General features: G+C 56.5%; 1 protein-coding gene across 1 annotated transcript; it reads right to left on the bottom strand.

Moving 5' to 3' along the window:
- Window positions 1–6,231: 6,231 nt before the first annotated feature.
- On the bottom strand, window positions 6,232–18,141 carry CRYBB1 (crystallin beta B1). The gene is made up of 5 exons (XM_062182500.1): window positions 17,968–18,141; window positions 14,431–14,549; window positions 10,822–10,954; window positions 8,412–8,554; window positions 6,232–6,415 (listed from the first exon to the last, which is right to left on the bottom strand). Exons 1-5 carry the CDS (start codon window positions 18,139–18,141, stop codon window positions 6,232–6,234), a joined length of 753 nt encoding a protein of 250 aa, XP_062038484.1.
- Between the last annotated feature and the right edge of the window lie 829 nt (window positions 18,142–18,970).

Raw genomic sequence — 18,970 nt, forward strand, 5'->3', positions numbered from 1 at the left:
AGACAGACACGGAGCCTAAGCACATCGATCCTGAAACTCGGTCAAGAAGAGGCCACTGATGCCAGGTCAATAACTACGCGTTATCCAGGTGCTTGCTGTGTGCGGAGCCCCTCATAAATATTAAATCAAGCTGCTCATTTGCTTCCTCCCCCCTCCCCCCGCCATCACCTTCTGAGGTTTTGTTATCATTACTCCTGTTCTGCAGAGGGACAACCGAGCTAACACCCCAATGCTCTGATTCGCCGAGGACAGCGGCTGCAAACCGGCCGAGCTGGAGACCAAACGCGGGTCTCGCTCACGTCTTCCAGTGAGCTGGCGGCAGGGGATGGCTGAGAGGGGACAGGAAGCCCCGGGCGGATGGGCGGCTTCCCTTTCCTGGTGGAAGGGTTTGGAGGCACCCTTCCGCGCTGGGGAGCCAGGCTTTACAAAGCAACCTTTGATCTGGCCTGTCTCAGCCAGGTAGCTGACTGTATTTCAGGAAAAGCCCGTAAGTACACAGGGCCAGCTGCCAACGGTGGAAGGTGCTGTGTGATGGAAAAAAAGACAGAAAAATTCAGAATGACACCACGTCTATTTTATTAGTGACTCCTAGGCAGAAGTGTAGTCTTGGGTGGCCACAGGACTTGAAGATCCCTGTACCACCACACAGGAGAAAAAGGTGGGTTTTTTTAAAAATTAATTAACTTGAAAGGCAGAGGGGAGGAGAAAGAGAGAGAGAGAGAGAGAGAGAGAGAGACTGGGCCAGGCCAAAGCCAGGGGCCAGCCATGCCATCCGGGTCTCCCACATGGGTACACTCAGATCATCTTCCTCTGCTCTCCAGGCACGAGCAGGGGGCTAGATTGGGAGTGGAGCTGCCAGGGCTCTTGTTGGCTCTCCAGTATAGATTGCCAGCATCCCAAGGGGTGCTTCACCTTAAGCTGGGCCACACCCCTGGACCCTGCAGGGTTTCCTAGGCAAAGCTGTCCTGTGGCTAACCGGGATGCACCCGGACTCTCTCCAGAAATGTTCACGTTCTGGGCATTGGATAGTAGACATTCCACGGGGGAGGTTGTCTTAATGACTGCGTTTGTCCCATGGGGCCTGGGGTGATCGTCAGCTCACCGAAAGAACATGATGGCTGCTACTAACGAGATGGTTGCAGTGACCCCAACCATCAGACGTCGTGATGGCAACGTGGCTCTGAGCAGCGGTGGGGAACGTCTGGCCCGCGGGCCATATAAGGCACTCAGAATCATTTGTTCTGGGCCTTCCAAGGCCCACAGGTGGGACTCGAAATGCATCTCTAGCAGACTGGTGTTTAAGGTGATAATGTTGTATGGCCTGCAAATGACGTCATCCATATCCAAATGGCCTTTGGCAGAAAAAAAAATATAGGAAGCTTCTCTAGCCCTGCTTTGGAACCCACTCGGGGACCCTGGAACCAAATCTTTTCCCCAGAGCTCAGCTGTTGTGTGTCCATCAGCGTCGGACACTGACACCCACACGGCCTATACCTCGATGGCTTTGAGAATGGCCCTCCTGTCCCCACTGCACGTGTGCGCTCGTGCTGGCGCCCCGGTGCCTGGGAGGGCTGCCTTCTGTCACCGTGGCAGGGAGGTGACGCTGCAGAACCAAAACACTCTGCCTTCCCAGAGGCCCGAGATGGGGAGTTTTACGCACCAGGCTCCCGCGGTGGAGCATAACGAGTCCTCAGACTGCGCAGCTGCTGAGCTCCAAAGCCCGTGTTCGTGGAAAATTCCAGCAGAGCCACACCTACCATGCAGAAGCCCCCGCCCCAGGGCACGGCGGCTGCTCCGTGAGTCCAGCTCCACCGGTTTCACCCGGTATCACCCCCATCGCCGAGCGCCCAGCGAAGTCGAAACTCAAAGTTTCAGTTTCAAGACAAAAAGGTGACTTCTCTGTGAATTCGGACAGCCTGCTGCAGGTGGCGGGGAGCTGAAAACCCAGGGGGAGGGCATGGGGTTTGCGGCTCTCACGCGACGCTCTCTCCTGCCCTCCTTTCGTGTTCCCTCTCTTGGCCTCGGTTCATCTTTATGATTTATTTTTGTTTATACTCTCTTATTCTGTGTTTTTATTACCACATGTCTGTGGCTTCAGACATTGATCTGCATACAAAAAAATATATATATATACCTAATATATACTAAACTGATCTTCTGTATACAAAGAGAATTGAAAATGAATCTTTACATGAATGGAAGGGGAAAGGGAGCGGGAAAGGGGAGGGTTGCGGGCGGGAGGGAAGTTATGGGAGGGGGGAAGCCATTGTAACCCATAAGCTATACTTTGGAAATTTATATTCATTAAATAAAAGTTTAATAAAAAAAAAAGTCAATGAAGTCTAAATATCACCACGTTAGTTAGTTGTTGTTTTCTTCTGGTTTGGGCAAATGTATGGATCTGATTTCAGCCATGCAAATGGGCACTTTTTTGGTTTTGTTTTGTTTTGGTGTGTTAACATCTGCGAGAAAGAGGATATTTGTGAGTTGAAAGCAGTCCAAAAGAGCTGGCCTACCAATGCAAAGACGTTTGGAGAGGAGCTGAACGGACGAATTTCTAGTATGTCTACCTTTTTATAGGACTCGTTTACTGAAAACTGTTATGTCCAAAGGCCTCCCACGTGGTTCTCTCTCTGACGATAGAATGAAAATCCCGGGTGATCGGGAAGCGACAGGGACGTGGAGGGCGGTATCTCTCCTTTCCTCTCTGGAGTTATAGAATCACCGTGCATCTCAGCAGAGAGAGCGTGGGTTCGAGGAAACGCACAGTCAGCCCCTCGTGACTCACGGCATCGGAAGGCTCGCGACCTCAGGGCCTCAGACACTGCAGTCAGAGACTCCCAGAAGCGGGGAGATGAAGTGGCAGAATCTGGGAGAATCGTGGACCCCGGGAGCCGTGGAATCCCAGCAGCAGAACTTGGGGCTCACTGGGCACGAGAGCTGCCATTCTGCAGGAGGGAAGAGGGGATGGTCCCCAAGTATGTGTTTGGAGGGAGGGGTAGACGCGCTTTGTCAATCCTTCGCAGTGACGACACCCACATGTCCCGATCTGCGGAACGAGGCTGGGAAGAAGTGAGAGGGAGCGTGCATCACACAGCATGACCTACCCAAGGCTATATGAGGCGGCGCCTCAACCTTGAAGTTCAGAAAAACCACAGAGCACGGTGTCGTAAGGCCGACGACTCCATCTTCCACCACACTCAGCATCCCCTTCCTGCCTCCCACTTCTGCCCACGCAACCACCGAGCTGCTGCTTCAGTGAGCTCTCTCAGCCTCTGGGCCCTTGCTCATGGTGTGGCAGGACTGCCAAGCACAGGTGCACAGGTTGGGCACTGCACCAGGGGGCCACATTCGCACCACAGCCATGCCAAATGTATACCAATAATGTCTGGCAGATGGCAAGACAACGTCTTGGAGAAGAGTCATCTTTTCATCGTGGAACACAAGTGCCATCTGGGGTGGCAGGGACCCGGATGTCTGCCTTGCCAGGGATACCATCACCCCCGTTCTCCACCACAGAAATTCCTGCTCCATCCTCCAATGCCTCCTTCAAATGTTCCCTTCTTGGCGGTGCCGTGGCTCAATAGGCTAATCCTCCGCCTGTGGCGCCAGCACACCGGGTTCTAGTCCCAGTTGGGGCACCAGATTCTGTCCCAGTTGCTCCTTTTCCAGTCCGGCTCCCTGATGTGGCCCGGGAGTGCAGTGGAGGATGGTCCAAGTGCTTGGGCCCTGCACCCGCATGGGAGACCAGGAGGAAGCACCTGGCTCCTGGCTCCTGGCTTTGGATCAAAGCAGTGCACCGGCCGTGGCGGCCATTTGGGGGGTGAACCAACGGAAGGAAGGCCTTTCTCTCTCTCTCTCTCTCTCTCTCACTGTCTAACTCTGCCTGTCAAAAAAAAAAAAAAAAAAAAAAAAGTTCCCTTCTCCAGGAAGTTCTACCCACCCTCCTGCGGGGTTCCTGTGTGGATTAATGGTTGATAACCCCAATCAATGTGAGCTGTTGATACAGGAGCCAATCAATAGTGCCTGGCAGAGATTTCCAAAATAGATGATTCCAGGTGGAACTTGGACCCGGGATTAAATAACAGTGAATCGGGGGTTGGCGTTGTGGCTCAGTGGATCAAGCCGTGAACTTGTGACAGCAGCACCTCATATGGGCGCCAGTTCAAGCCCCGGCTGTTCCACGTCTGATCCAGCTCCCTGCTAAAGCGACTGGGAAAGCAGCAGAAGACGGCCCAGGTACTAGGATCCCTGCTACCACGTGGGAGACCTGGATCAAGTTCCTGGCTCCTGGCTTCGACCTGGCCCAGTCCTGGCTGTTGCAGCCATTTGAAGAGTGGACAAGTAAATAGAAGATGCCTCTGTCTCTCTCTGTCTCTCCCTCTGTCTCTCTGTAACTCCGCTTTTCAAATAAATAAATAAAGCTTTAAAGAAAATAAGTGATGCTGGGTCAGATACGCTAGTACTCTCTTCAATCTTTGTTGAGGAAGTCAAGGAGAGAAATGTCTTGGCTTGCTGCGGGCACGTCTTTTACACTTGTCCCCAGGCTAGCCAGTCATCCACTGTGTGAAAGAGGAAGCAGGGGGCTGGCGCTGTGGCGTAGCAGGTAAAGCCCCTGCCTGCAGTGCCGGCATCCCATATAGGCGCCGGTTCGAGACCTGGCTGCTCCACTTCCTGTCCAGCTCTCTGCTGTGGCCTGGGAAAGCAGTGGAAGATGGCCCAAGTCCTTGGGCCCCTGCACCTGCATGGTAGACCCAGGGGAAGCTCCTGGCTCCTGGCTTCGGAATGGCTGAGCTCAGGCCGTTGCAACCATCTGGGAGTGAACCAGTGGATCGAAGACCTCTCTCTCTCTCCCTGCCTCTCCTTGTCTCTCTGTGTAATTCCACCTTTCAAATAAATAAATAAATAAATAAATCTTAAAGAAAAACAAAACAAAAGAGCGAGCAGACCCAAAGCCTTCTGCAGGCAGCCATGCCCACAGAGGAGCTGTCATCTGATTGATTTGATTACACGATGCGGATTCTCCACCTCCCACAGTGCTGTAAAGCACAAACAAGCACACCACACCTATTTAAATACAACTCTGAAGTCACCGCCGGGCCGGGTGGTGTGCAGATGTGACCAGGAAGCCAGGAGAGTGGTGCACATTTGCAGAGTGCACATTTGGCAAAGACTCTGGAACCAGACTTCCTGGGTTCAAATCTAGACAGGCTGGCTGTGTGGCCTCGGGCAAGTCACTTCCCTGCTCTGAGCCTCGAGGGGAATATTTCAACACCAGCCTCACAGCCTTGTCTAAAAGATAAACCAGAATAATGTACACAAGAACTGTGCTTGGGTGGGCATCGGGTGAAGCATTTAAGATGCCACTTGGAGCCTGCGCTGTGGCACAGTGGGTAAAGCCTCCACCCATGGCACCAGCATCCCATATGGGCGCTGGTTCAAGTCCTGGCTGCTCCTCTTCTGATCCAGCTCTCTGCTATGGCCTGGGAAAGCTGTAGAAGATGGCCCAAGTCCTTAGGCCCCTGCACCTGCGTGGGAGACCCGGAAGAAGCTCCTGCCTCCTGGCTCCTGGCTTCGGATTGGCCCAGCTCTGACTGCTGTAGCCATTTGGGGCGTGAATCAGAGGATGAAAGGCCTTTCTCTCTGTCTCTCCCTCTGTGTTTGTAACTCTGCCTCTCAAATAGATCTTTAAAAAACAAAAAACAAAAAAAAAAAAACACGTGGCCCATGGGACACCAGCATCCCACATCGGAGTGCCTGGGTTTTGAGTCCTGGCTCTGCTCCTGATTCCGGCTTCCTGCTCGTGTGCACCCCAGGCGGCACGGGTGCAGGTTCCAGCAGCAGGGTCCCCGCCATCTGAGTAGGAGACGTGGATGGAGCTCCCAGATCTGGGCTATGGTCTGGCCCAGCCCTGGCTGTCGTGGGCATCTGGGGAGTGAGCCAGTGGAGGGGGAGTTCTCTTTCTCTCTTTCAAAGTAAAAAAAAAAAAAAAAAAAAAAACCAAAAAAAAACCCACATTGCAGTGTCATTGTTACAAGGACTAAGACTGTACAGGTCGCACCCCCCCCACCTCCCCGGGGACTCCGAGGCACACAGCAGTTCACAGACCCCAAGAGACACTCTGACTTAGGAGTTTTTATTTGCATGGGATCGGCAGATGGGACAGTGAGCCTGGGAGAGGCGGGGCCGGGGAGCAGAGCAGCTCGTGGCCCTGCGTGGCCCCGCGTGGACTCACTGCGGGGGCTCGGCGGCCAGCACAGGGAAGCAGCCCTCGCGGTGCCACTGCCGGTCGCGCAGGCGGCGCACGGCCTGCATCTGTGGCTGGAAGGCCCCCCAGTCATTCCAGTGCCGGAAGTCTCCAGGCTCCAGGAGGTACTGGTACCCGCGGTAGCCGGGATACTGGTAGCCAACCCACCTGGGAGGAGAGCAAAAGGGACAACCTGACTCCTGGACCCCTGCGCGGGGCCGGCCAGTTCTCCGGCTAGTGTGGTTTGAAATGTCTGTCTCTCCAGTACCCCAAACTCGCACAGGAGTTTAGTCCCCAAAGTCCCACATTAATGGTACTGAGGATTGCACAGTAAGTGCAGGTCTAGTGGTAGAGGCGGGGCCTTGGGGAAGGGATGAGATTGGACTAAATCAGTAGGGTAGAACACCCATGAGTGCAAGAGAGAGGGAGAGGGAGAGGGGGAGGAAGGGGGGGAGGGGGAGGGAGAGAGACACAGACACATGCTCCCTGTCTCCGGCTGTGTGCCCTGTGCCTTCGGGACTCCCTCATCAACAGAGGCTGAACCCACTGGGCCTGTCTGTGGTTGGGTTTTGAATCTGTAGAACCATGAGACAAAGTCAACCCATTTTCTTGATAAAGTAGACAAGGAGCTCACGGATCCCAGCACTCTTCTCTCCATCTCTCACCTCTGGGGTCTGGGGCCTGGGTCACACAGGGCTCCTGGGCCCTGAATTTGCCCCATCCCACTGCGTGCACTCATTTCTCAGACAGGCCTCAGTTTCCAATTCTGGAAAGTGGGCACAACCACAGGGACTGGCTTATTCCGAGTGTTTTGCGGGGCACATGGGAAAGTGGACTTGAGGTGTTTTCGGTGTACGATGTCCACACGTGAGAAGGGAGATCAACACACACCCCACTGGATGTGGTGACCCCGGGGCTCAGAGAAGAATGAGCAAAATGTAGCAAAAATGGGGGCTTTGAGATGGCTCAGCAAATGTCAATGATTCCTTTCTCACTTCCTTCTCTGCTTCTGTTGGGAGAAGGGTCTTTGTAGGTTTCTGCTGGACCCTTGACGGTCTTTCGAAGCCTGGTTTAAGCTCCAGTCTCTTTGAGCAACCGTGGGAGCTGTCTGCCACCCAAAACACACACCCAGGACCCAGGCCCCTTCCTCCCTCCTGCAACACCGACACCTCCTCTGGGCCACAGATTCCCTAGCACGGCCGGGCCTCATCTCACCAGACGTGCATGGGGCGCCCCCGAGAGCCCGAGGAAGGTCCTGGAAGGCAGGACCTGGGCCTTACTCCTCTCTGCCTGCCCCAGCGCGGCACCTGACCCCAGACAAGTCTCTGTACACTCAAGGTGGTTCGAACGGCAGGAACACAGGCTTCCAGGAATGAGGGACCAGGGCCAGGGCCGCGATGGTGCTACAAGGGACTCAGCATGAGCCTGGGCGGGAGGGATGGAGAGGCCCGGGGGTCTTCAGCACGGCTGTGCCTCCCCGGGCGCCCAGCCTTTCCCTCCTGTCTTCTCAAGGCCACGGGGACACGGGGCTCAGCCTGGACAATGGCAGATCATGGGAGTTGAGAGCAGGAAAGGCCCCAAGGAGCATGGCGTGCCCATTGTGCAGCCGGCAACCCTGAGCCACGGCGGGCCAGGGGGTAGTGGCTGGAGGCCAGGACTCAGGCTCTCAGCACCATGGTGGCTGCGTCCAGCCAGTTTCTAGGGCCCTGCAGAAACCTAGAAAGACCCTTCTCCCAGGAGAGGCAGAGAGAGAAGTGAGAGACGAATTATTGGTGTCAATGACTTTTTTTTTGAGAGCCGACGGTACGTGAAGACTGTGCCTCTCGCCCGAGCTGGACCTCTCTGCTCGGGAGTTCTTCTGCTCCATTCCCAGGGACTGTGTGTGTCCCTCATCCCTCTCTGTCCCCAGGCCATGCACCCCTCTGTCCACAGCAGCCCTGAGCCCCGACTCCATTGCTCCCTCGGACCCCGTCTTGGCCAAGCAGCTCTCTGCCTCTCCATTTCCAGGCTTTCACAGCCCGCGGCCAGCTTTGTCTCGCCTGCCTGCCATGGAATACACCAGAACCCCAGGTACCAGCACCAGGAGGCTTGGGGAGGGGCGGGGCGTGGCAAACTGTTAGCACGCAGTCTCCCGGTCTGTGTGAGCCTGGGACAGGGGGCTTACGTTCCACTGGCGACCTTCACGCTGCCCACGCGGTCACAGAAGCCGTAGACCCAGAGGCTGGGCACGTCGTCCTCCTGGATCTCCATGGTGTTGCCCTTGAAGTTGGCACCTTCGTACAGGCAGATCTTGTGCTCCTGGGAGTCCTGGGAAAGGAGAGGTGGGGTCAGCCGTGGCATATGTTGGGGGGAGGGGAGAGGAGCAGAGACAGGTCACCTGGTGGGGCCTCCTGCGTGTGGAGAGAGGACGCCAGGGGGCTCCCCTGGGATCATTGGCCCCAAAGGAACTTCCTCGTCCGTGAAAAGGGCTCACGGTTCCTACATCCCAGCGTTGAGATGGTGATGAAATGGATTAACCCGCCCAGAGCGCCGAGCGCGATGCCTGGCCCTCAGCCACTGCTCAGAACACCAGGTTCATGGTAGCTATGATCACGGCCAGGGTCTAGGGTTGTGGTCAGTGTCACGGCCAAGGAGGGCAGATGCTTGCAGGAAAACACGGCATTCCCAAGCCCTGTGCCATCGAGAGCTTAACTGCCAGCCCTGCAATTCCTACTTCTGCCTCTCAGAGGATGGGCCGACCTGGAGAGTCTCGGGGGGCTCGGGGGGCCGTGATCTGGATTCAAAACTGCCCCTGACGTTCATGCGCAGATGACCTGGGGCATTTTACCCTGCCCTTCCGTGCCTTGGTTTGTTTGCCTGTGGAACGGGCTTCCAGTGGGCCCAGGGGATGGTGAGGGACAACCACTCCACTCATGACAGGTGTCGGCTTTGTAACAGGCCTGCCCTTGGACTTGGGCACACGATTCGGCTCTGGCTTCTCAGAGGCTTGCACATCCCGATCTCGCCTCCAGTGGGGGTGGGGAAGGTACCGAGGGAGGCAAGGCCTGGGCGGTGGGGGTGGGGGATGTTGGAATGTGTGGGATGTATCTGTGTGGCCAGGGCATGAGGGGATGAGAGCGTGGTGTGGGGCAGGGTTGGGAGCCCAGGGGATCCGCTGAGCTGGGGCAGGACGTGGGCCCCTGAGCAGCTGCCAGCCCAAGGTGAGTGCCTTACTGCTTCAGACAACCATCGTTTATCACTGTCAAAGCCTTGAGTCTCCGGGAGGTGGAGCCATGATGGCTCCCCATCGTGGGTGGAGTCAGCACGAACTCCACGTGGGGGCCTGCAGGACCCTGCATGCCCGGCTCTGTCCCTGCCTACACCCCTCCCCAGTCTGGCACGCCTCTCCCCTCCACTCCCCCTGCTGCAGCCACACAGGCCCCCGCCACCCAACATGAGAGACCTGGCTCACTCTCCCCAGCGAGCTTCCGTGACACAGAGGGCCGGATAAGGACCATCAGCGATGGAGAGAGAAATCCACATGTTCTTACAGTCTTGTGTGGGCTGATGGTTCAGACAGAGAACTGGAGGATGGCTGGGTTACAGAGACTGTCAGGATGCATTGCGTGAGGCCCAGCAGCTGCTGCTGGCCCTGGAGCACTTCGGATGGGCGGTCGTGAAGATTCCGCAACAGGGGTTGGCGAGGTGGCGCAGTCCCGGCCAGCTCCCTGCAAATGCTCCTGGGCTCGATACTTGGGCCCCTGCCACCCACATGGGAGACGGGGAGGCAGTTCCAGGCTCCTGGCCACATGCGGCCCCAGTGACCTTTGGGTAGTGAAAGATCTCTCTCTCTCCCTCTCCCTCTCCCTCTTCTCTCTCTCTTTCTTCCTCTCTCTCTCTCTCTCTCTTCCTCTCACTCTCTCTCTCTCTCCCCTTCCTCCCTCACTTTCTCTCTGTCACTCTGCCTTTCAAATAAATTAATTAATTAATTAATTAATTAATTTTGGGGAAGACACACGTTGGTGTCCCGCGTTGTGTGAGGAAGTTGGGGGACCAGCTTGTGACTCATCATCAATTCATAATCCCGGAAAAATTCTGAGTCCCCTGAGGACATCGCCGTGTACCTAACCTTGACTCTCCTTAGTTAAATATCGCGATAAGCAAACCCATGGTGTCTGATTATCAACAAGTTCAAGTGGCTTTTCAGTGACAACCCGTGACGCCCACCCCTACCCCTGCACACTCTGCAGCCTGCAGCTTTGCTGTTTGGGTGGGCCTTGAAGGGGTGTAACGTGAGCCTGGGGTTCGAATCCTTCCACTGAGAGAATTAAGGCAGACATTGGAATTTCTCCTCTTAACCGCTGCAACATTGAGTCCACTCTCCGTAGCTGCCAAAAAGGGAGAAACCTGGCTTTGGGTTTATCATGTGCCCAGGGCTCCTAACATAGGGCTGGGAACCCAGTAAGGGTGTCAGGGCAGCTGGATGAGCACGAGAACCCATTGCCCTGGGGCACACCCCAGAGGCCGCCACGCCTCCCCATCCGCCCACTGCCGGCCAGCAGAGGGGCCCCAGCCCTCCACCAGGAGCCACTCACCATCTTAATGGGCCGGAAGGACATGAGGCGGTCACTGCGGTAGCTGCTGGACCAGGTGTCCCAGCGTGGGTACTCTCCCTTCTCCAGCACGAACATCTCCCCACGGAAGTTGGACTGCTCAAAGGCAACCCAGCTGCGGTCGACCAGGACGGCGAGGGCAGGGAGGGCAGAGAAGAGACAGATGTTAGCGGAAGTCCCTCTGCACCTCTGTCCCCCTTTGCCGGACAGCTCCAAGGCCAGGGCCATAGCCCACGGTGGGCCCAACGGGTCTGGGTTTAATTCCAGGCTCTGCCTCTTGCGGGCTGTGTGACTCTGGGCAAGCGGCTTCCCTCTCTGAGCCGTCTACAGTAGTGAGCGTGTTTTCTGGAAACTAGCAAAGGGTAAATGCGATCGTGTGGGTAATTAGCTGAGCACACTGTGTCCACAGATTGTAACACCCAGAGACACACTTTCTTTGAAGCTTAGTTTTGCTGGGAGCAAGTCTCTGAGGCAAGAGTGCCTTTAACGCTTACTAATCTCTCTCTAACAAAGGAAGACCAAGCCACAGGCTCAGAGCCTTGAGCAGGACATGGGATTTACATGATCAAGTCCTCTGCAGCCCTGTTACTTAAAGCAACTGATCCTTAGCTTCCCATTTACAAACGGACATATGTCCTCCGTGTTTGAAAAAGGAAAGTCCCTTTAAACAAAGTGTAGTAAGTAAATGATAGTTCCGGAGGCACGGGAACACTTGGGACAGGTGCTCGACTCAGACATTGTGTCAAGAGTGGGCTGGCAACCAGGTCACACTGGCTAACAGGTATGGGGCAGTGGGAGGAGAGCCCCGCAGATCCCCCGCGGGAATGAAATGGGACGGTGCAAACGAATGTGTTGGGTCCTCTGCAAAGACTCATTAGAAGCTGGCAGGCAGATGAGGGCCCTCCCTGGCTTTCCCCGTGCTGCCCGATAAAGGGCGGGGCATGAGCTTGTGTCAGAGATGCCGGGGGCTCCTGGGAGCTAGGATGATCCACATCGCCCAGGGGAGAAGGTGGAGACCGTGCCCTTCGCTCTCTCTGTGTTCTGGAGTTTTCGGGGAACAAGAGAAGGCTGAAGGGACAAAGGCACGAGCATCAGCTTCCTGGGGGTTCCTGGGAACCTCCCTCCCCACAAGGAAATGGGAGGGAGACGGAATGTGTCCCAGAAACCTCAGGGCTTTGTCAGAGGCATGGGTGAACCACACTGGAGAGACAGGATTCAAGATGGGGACTCGTGCTCCCAGAGTAGAGTTGGATTTGCCTCAGTCCTGTTGTGTCTACAACAGAAGAGAAAAGGACACTTGGGTGGATGGGTGGATGGATAGATGGGTAGATGGCTCAGTGGATGGATGGGTGGGTGGGTGGATGGCTGGGTGGATGAGTGCATGGGTGGATGGATGGACGATTGGATGGATGGATAGGCAGAGGGATATATGGACGGTAGGTAGAGAGATGGATAGATGGGCAGATGGCTGAGTGGGTGGTTGGATGGCTGGGTGGATGGGTGGATGGATGGGTGGATGGAGAAACAAGAAAGGGATAAGTAGACATATGAATGAATGGGTTGGTGGATGGATGGATCTGTAGGGCATAGAGAAAAGTAGACGGGTGATGAATGGGTGGATGGATATAGGCATGAACGGGTGGGAAGGGAGCTTGGAAGGTGGCCTCACATGGGAGTTAAGAGCAGACTCTGGAAGCAAATAATCCCGAGTTCTAATCCCCATTCGCCATTTGTTTGCTGTGGGACTTAGGCCAGTCAAGCTCACTAAGTCTCAGTGAAGAGAGGAAACCATTGCCAAGTACCTGGTCAAGAGACTATGGGGGCCTACAAGAGGGAATGCATGGGACAGATCCAGCCCGGGGTCCGCACGATCACCAATGCCATTTATGACGCAAGGGGGAGAGCAGCTTCTGGGGACCCGAGCTCACGGACAGACAGACGCAGAGGGGGTCTGGCCACCCCACCCAGCCTGCCCCCGACCCCTCCCACTGCCTTCTTCAGGGGGCCCAGGAGGAGCCGTGGCAGGATGAGGACTTTTCAGTATTTGTGTCAGTGCCTTTTCTCATCTCCCAGGGCTCCTTGGAGCTCAGCAGCAAGGAGAGAGGAGAACGGGGATTCTGATTTACACATGTGGCCACTGAGACCCAGAGAGGGCACAGCTCTAGCGTCACATGACGGTGTCAGGTGTCGGGCTGAGGTTTCCCGGGTCTCATGCAGGCATGGCTGCTCGCCCCCACGCTGCGGGCTCTGCCTCTCCTCCTGCGCCCCTGCCCACCCTGCCCTTCCTTTCTGCCCACAGCCCTGCTGGCCCTGACACAGATCCGGGCCCCCGCACCACAGGCCTTTGTGCTCCCCGCCTTGGGCACCGCGGAGAGCAGCTGCATCTCTGCTGGAGGAGAAATACTCTAGCTTTGAGTCACCAGCGCCGAAAAAAGCCTGAAAACCCAAGCTGCCCACATCCGGCGCAGTTTCTGTTCCCAGCTAAGTTTGGGGGCCGAGGGTGGGGCTGAGGCTGTGCTGGCCACACTGGGGGTGGGGTGGGGGCAGGAGGTGGAAAAGGGCCCCTCCCCAGCCTGCGCTGGACCAGGGCGACTTGGCTAACAGTCATCACAGTCACCTGTCAGGGTCTGGTGCCCACTGAACACCTGAACAGTCCCCTGAGGGGCCTCAGAACCATCCTGGGAGGGCTGGTGGGGAGCAGGTGCCTCCCCATTTCAGAGGTGTAGAAACTGAGGCTTGGGGACTGCACGAGACAAAGGGGGCAGTGGGGACTCCAATCCACGCTTCTCCAACCTCACAGCCCTCGTCTGCTCCCTGTCCCACCAAGAACCTGGAGATGCTCAGGACACAGGTGGAACATTCCCCTGCGGGGTCGGGGGAACAGGGACGAAAGGAAGCGGGCTGCTGGGTTTCGACCTGGGGCCAGGCCTGTGTCCTGCCTTCATCGCACAGTGGGGCAGCCACTCCACCTGCGGTTCTTTCTACACTGTTTGGGGGATCACGGAGACCCAGAGAAGCCCAGAGAGCAGGCAGTGAGGTCCAGGGGATAAGAGCTCTGGGATCGAGATCGGCCAGCCTGGGTTGAATCCTGGCTCTGCCACTCACCGCAGGTCATCTCCACCCCCACCGCATCCCCGCCGAGCCTCAGTATTCCCATCAGTCCAATGGGTACAAGAATAGCCCTTCCTCCTGCAGCATGGTGCTAGCATCTAGGTAAGCCCTCGGCCAGTGCCTGACCCCCAGTGGGGGCCCTGCAGATGCTTGTTGTGACTCCCAGGGGCTGCCTGAGGCTGGCAGAGGAGGCAGCTCGGTGGGCACTTGGCTCTTGGGACTCCTCCTACCCTCTCTGATAGGTTAGAACAATAGCAGCATTATAGCGAGAGAACCGTGACTCACTGACCATGTCACAAGATCAGATCACATCTCTGAGCCTCTCTTTTCTCATCCGTAAGATGGGAAGAACCATAGCACCTCCCCCCAGGGCTCGACATGAGGCTCGGGAGTCACACATGGGCCAGTGGCACAGCAGCTGGCACACAGCAGCCGCCCTCGTGTGCTGATGATGTCGCCCCTCCCCTGCCCCACACTCACGGTCCCGAGGTGACAATGAGGCTGCGCACTCGGTCAAAGCTGCGGTCGCCCAGGTTCACGCACTCCCCCGAGAATTCCACGCGGCGGCCCTGGAAGTTCTCCTGTTCGAAGACCACCAACTGCAGGAGAGAAGCCCCCACGTCCCGGGGCAGAGGTGGGGGCAGAGAGTGAGGGGTGGGGCTTCCTCCAAACCACAGAAGCTCCAAGTGAAAAACCCAGTAAGGGGCTGGCATTGCGGTGCCGCAGGTTAAGCCGCTGCCTGTGACGCTGGTGTCCCCTATCAGAGCAGCGGTTCGAGTCCCAGCTGCTCCACTTCCAATCCAGTTCTCTGCTCGTGTGCCTGGGAAGGCAGTGGGTGATGGCCCAGTGCTTGGGTCCCTGCCACCCACATGAGAGCAGGATAGAATTCTGGGCTGCGAGCTCCTGGCTTTGTCCAACCATGACCACTATGGCCATGTGGGGAGTGAACCAGCACATGGAAGATATGGGTGCCGGGTTCTAGTCCTGGTTGCTCCACTTCCAGTCCAGCTCTCTGCTGTGGCCCGGGAAGGCAGTGGAGGATGGCCCAAGTGCTTGGGCCCTGCACCCGCATGGGAGACCAGGAGAAGCACCTGACCCCTGGCTCTGGATTGGCGCAGCGCGCCGGCCGTAGCAGCCATTTGGGGGGTGAACCAACGGAAGGAAGACCTTTCTCTCTCTCTCTCACTGTCTAACTCTGTCAAATTAAAAAAAAAAAAGACTGTCCCACTGTGATCCATTTCTAAACAAAACAAATAACTCCACATAGTCACTGCTGCTTTGCTTTTGCTTTGGGGGCTCTCTCTCTCTTGCTCTCTCTCTCTGCACCCTCTCTTTACCCAAGCTCACCAGAAACCAGGGACTCCTGCAGCACGTGCTCCAGAGCCGAGGCTCCGGACACACCTGCTGGTCTAGGGGAGAACTCGAGCTCATTGAGCAGCACCTGCTGTTCCAGGTTGGGGACACTCTGTACCTCACCTGAACCAGGGAATCGTCTGCCTTTGAGCCTCAGTTTCCCCAGCTGTAAAAGGAGGAGTCGCTTGACCTTGACCTTGTCCGTCCACAGCTACCTGAGAAGCCCTGGCCTGAGCAGGGGCCGTGTGGTTTTGGACAGCAGAGAGCCACCACTCACAGGGCCCCCTGCAGGAGAGCAACCGGCACTGCACGTCTGGCAGCCGACGTGAGCCTCGCACAGCAATGCACAGGACGGTAGAGGTTTCACAGTGAGTGGAGAAGAACAGGGAGATAAAGAACAAAAAGAAGAAGGAAGGGGCTGACGTTGGGTGCAGCAGGTGAAGCTGCAGCCTGCGACGCCAGCATCCCAGATGAATGCTGGTTCGAGTCCTGGCTGCTCCGCTTCCGGTCCAGCTCCCTGCTGATGTGCCTGGGAAGACAGTGGAGGATGGCCCGAGTCCTTGGGCCCCTGCAGCCACGTGGGGGACCTGGATGGAGCTCCTGGCTTCTAGCTTCAGCCTGACCCAGCCCTGGCTGTTGTGGCCATTTGGGGAATAAACCAGCAGATGGAAGACCTCTCTCTCTCTCTCTCTCTCTCTCTCTCTCCCTCTCCCTCTCCCTCTCCCTCTCTGTCACTCCGCTATTCAAATCAATCAACCAATCCTTAAAAAAAAAAAAAAAAGGAAAAACTAGAATAATCACATCTAACATATGTCAATAAGTTATAAAATGCGTGCCCTTAAAGGAATAGTGCACACAAATATATCAAAAGGAATCCAGCAGATGACAAACACAGGGTAGGGATGGTGATGATCTGGAACTGGGAGGAGGGGAGGGCTCTGGAGGACACCCAGGGCTAAGGGGAGGGTTTTTACCAAGTCCTAACTTCTGCAGAGGTCTTTAAGAAGTTTATGAAAAAAGGTATGCCTGGTTAAAAAAATATTTGCACCTGGGGAGGCGCTGTGGCACAGTGGCTTAAAGCCTTGGCCTGAAGTGCCAGCATCCCATGTGGGCACCGGTTCTAGCCCTGGCTGCTCCTCTTCCAATCCAGCTCTCTGCTATGGCCTGGGAAAGCAGAGGATGGCCCAAGGACTGCACCCATGTGGGAGACCCAGAAGAAGCTCTTGGCTCCTGGCTTCAGATTGGCACGGCTCCGGCCATTGCGGCCAATTGGGGAGTGAACCAGCGGGTGGAAGACCTCTCTCTCTGTCTCTACCTTTTTCTCTAACTCTGTCTTTCAAATAAATAAAATAAATCTTTAAAAAAAATTGCAGTCCAAAACACCTTTCTTTTAATTTCATTACTAATGTACTTTAAAAAAAATTTATTTGAAAGGCAGAGAGAGAGAGAGAGAGAGCGAGCTACCATCCACTGGCTCACTGCCTAAATGCCTGCAACAGCCAGGACTGGGCCAGGTTGAAGCTGGGAACCAGGAACTCGACCCAGGTCCCAGGTCTCCCATGTGGGTGGCAGGTACATAAGTACTCGAGCCATCATTTGCTGCCTCCCAGGATAAATCAGTGCCAGGACTTGAACCTGCACTCCAAAAGGGGACACAGGTGTCCCAAGTGGTGGCTTAACCCGAGCTACGACGCCCACCCACCAAGACTTTTTTGAAGTATCCTTGTAGGTGGGTGGGTTTGCAGGTAGTGGTTACATTGTTACTAATTAATGCTGGGTGGTTAAGACACTGCTCAGGATGCCTACATCCCATGGGGGGACCTGGGTTCCAGCTCAGCTCCTCTCCTGACTCCAGCTTCCTGCTAATTCACACCCTGGGAGGCAGCGGGGGACGGCTCAGTGGATACATCCTTGCCACTCTCACGGGACACCTGGGTTGAGCTCTTGGGTCAGCCTGGCCCAGCTGCAGCTTTATTTTGGGCATTTGAGGAAGGAACAAGCAGATGGGAGAGCTCTCTCTGTCTCTGTTTCTGTCTCTGTCTGTTTCCTCGCCTTTCAAATGAATAAGGGGCATAAATACAACTAAACAATGTAATGACGAAATAAGTAACAGTATAAATAAAAGCCAGTCGTATCCAGCCCACACAGCAGCGTAGCACAGACCAAGGGACCCGAACGTTGAAACCGAAGCAAACCGCGGAGGACCGGACCCCAGGCTCTCCAGGGGCCCCTTCGGTCGAGGCTGTTTGGAGCGATTCTCCAGGAAGTTGGAGCCCCTCCTGCTGCCTGCCCCGGGCCAGGTGGTTCCTGTTGCTAAGCCAACCTCCTTCCGTCTGGAGAGTCCTCCTCCTGTGTTTAGCTTTAGATCAGCTCTCAGCATGTGCTTGTACTGATCTGGCCTCTCTGGCAGGTGTCCAGAGTGGCCCCGCCCCCTGCCCAGGTGTGGCATTTTCCTAGGCTCCCCAGATTGGCCGGGACACATCTGTGTGTGCAGAGGAGTGGGGAGGGGAAGAAGCCACGGAGGAGGAAAGGGCGGGGTAGGGGGAGAGGAGGGAGAGGATGGTGAGATGGAGAAAGAGAAAAGGGGGCGGAGAGAAGGAGGAGGAGGAAAAGGAGGAGGAGGAAGAGGGGGGGGAGCCCTACCACCCGGCTCCGGCTCCTTACCTTGTAGCTCCCAGGAGGCAGGTCTCCCGCTTTGGCTCCGGGCAAGGGCACCGAGGCTGGGGCCTGGGCAGGGCCGGAGCCGGGGGCTGGTCCTGCCGGGGGGGCCCCCTTCCCTTTGGCATCTGGCCCTGGGTTCACGGCCGCCGTGGCTGTGGCCTTCACAGCCTGAGACATGGTCCCGACCTGCAAAAGTCTGCACAGAAACCGCTGGCCCGCGTGGGTCCCGGCTGGCACCGCAGGCTGCCTCCTGCTCTCCTCCCCGTCCCCTGGTGCGTTTCCGCCTCCATGGACTCATTCTCTCTCCTCCGGAAACCTTCGCCTGCACGGCTTTCGATGCCCCCGTTTCCCAGCCACGGATGCCATCCCTGGGTCCCACAGGTCCCTAGTACATTTCCTGCCACTCCTTCTACCAGCCATGCCTTTTCCTGTACCCCTGACCAACCAGCCAGTCCCTCCTTAGCCCTCTGCCAGTCTCCCCCCACCCCACACCCACTAATCCTGCTTGGTGGTCTGTGCACCAGCAAGGTGCCTGGCCAAATTAATAACAAGAACCAGGCGCGGTCACACACAGTGTCACACATTGCAATGTGGCCCTGACCCCTTGGAGGAGCCGTGACGGCACTGGCACCAGCCTGGCACAGCCTGAGGTTTGGGGTAGGGGGTGCTGTGCCCTAACCCAAGAACTCCACATTCCCCTCCAGCAAATGGGCCCGTACCCGGGTTACCGTACGCTCTGTCACTAAGAGACTCTGATGCAGCCCCTCCCCTCGCCCCAGCACCTGGCTCTGCAGCCGGCACACAGGAGGCTCTGGGTTAGCATCTGTTCCGAGAACGAAGGAGCACATGTGTTCGTCTCCTTTCCCAGCCGGCCGCCTCTGGCCCTGTCTGGGGGCCGGGCTGTGTGTGCAAATTCAAGCCAGGAACTGGGGCTAGAAGGAGGCCCCCGAGGAGGCCCTGAGTGTGTGTCCCGGGCTCTACCACGGGGGCTGTGGCCATATGGGTG

Source organism: Lepus europaeus, chromosome 23 (genome assembly GCF_033115175.1).
Source record: "Lepus europaeus isolate LE1 chromosome 23, mLepTim1.pri, whole genome shotgun sequence".
NCBI classification, from domain to species: Eukaryota; Metazoa; Chordata; class Mammalia; order Lagomorpha; family Leporidae; genus Lepus; species Lepus europaeus.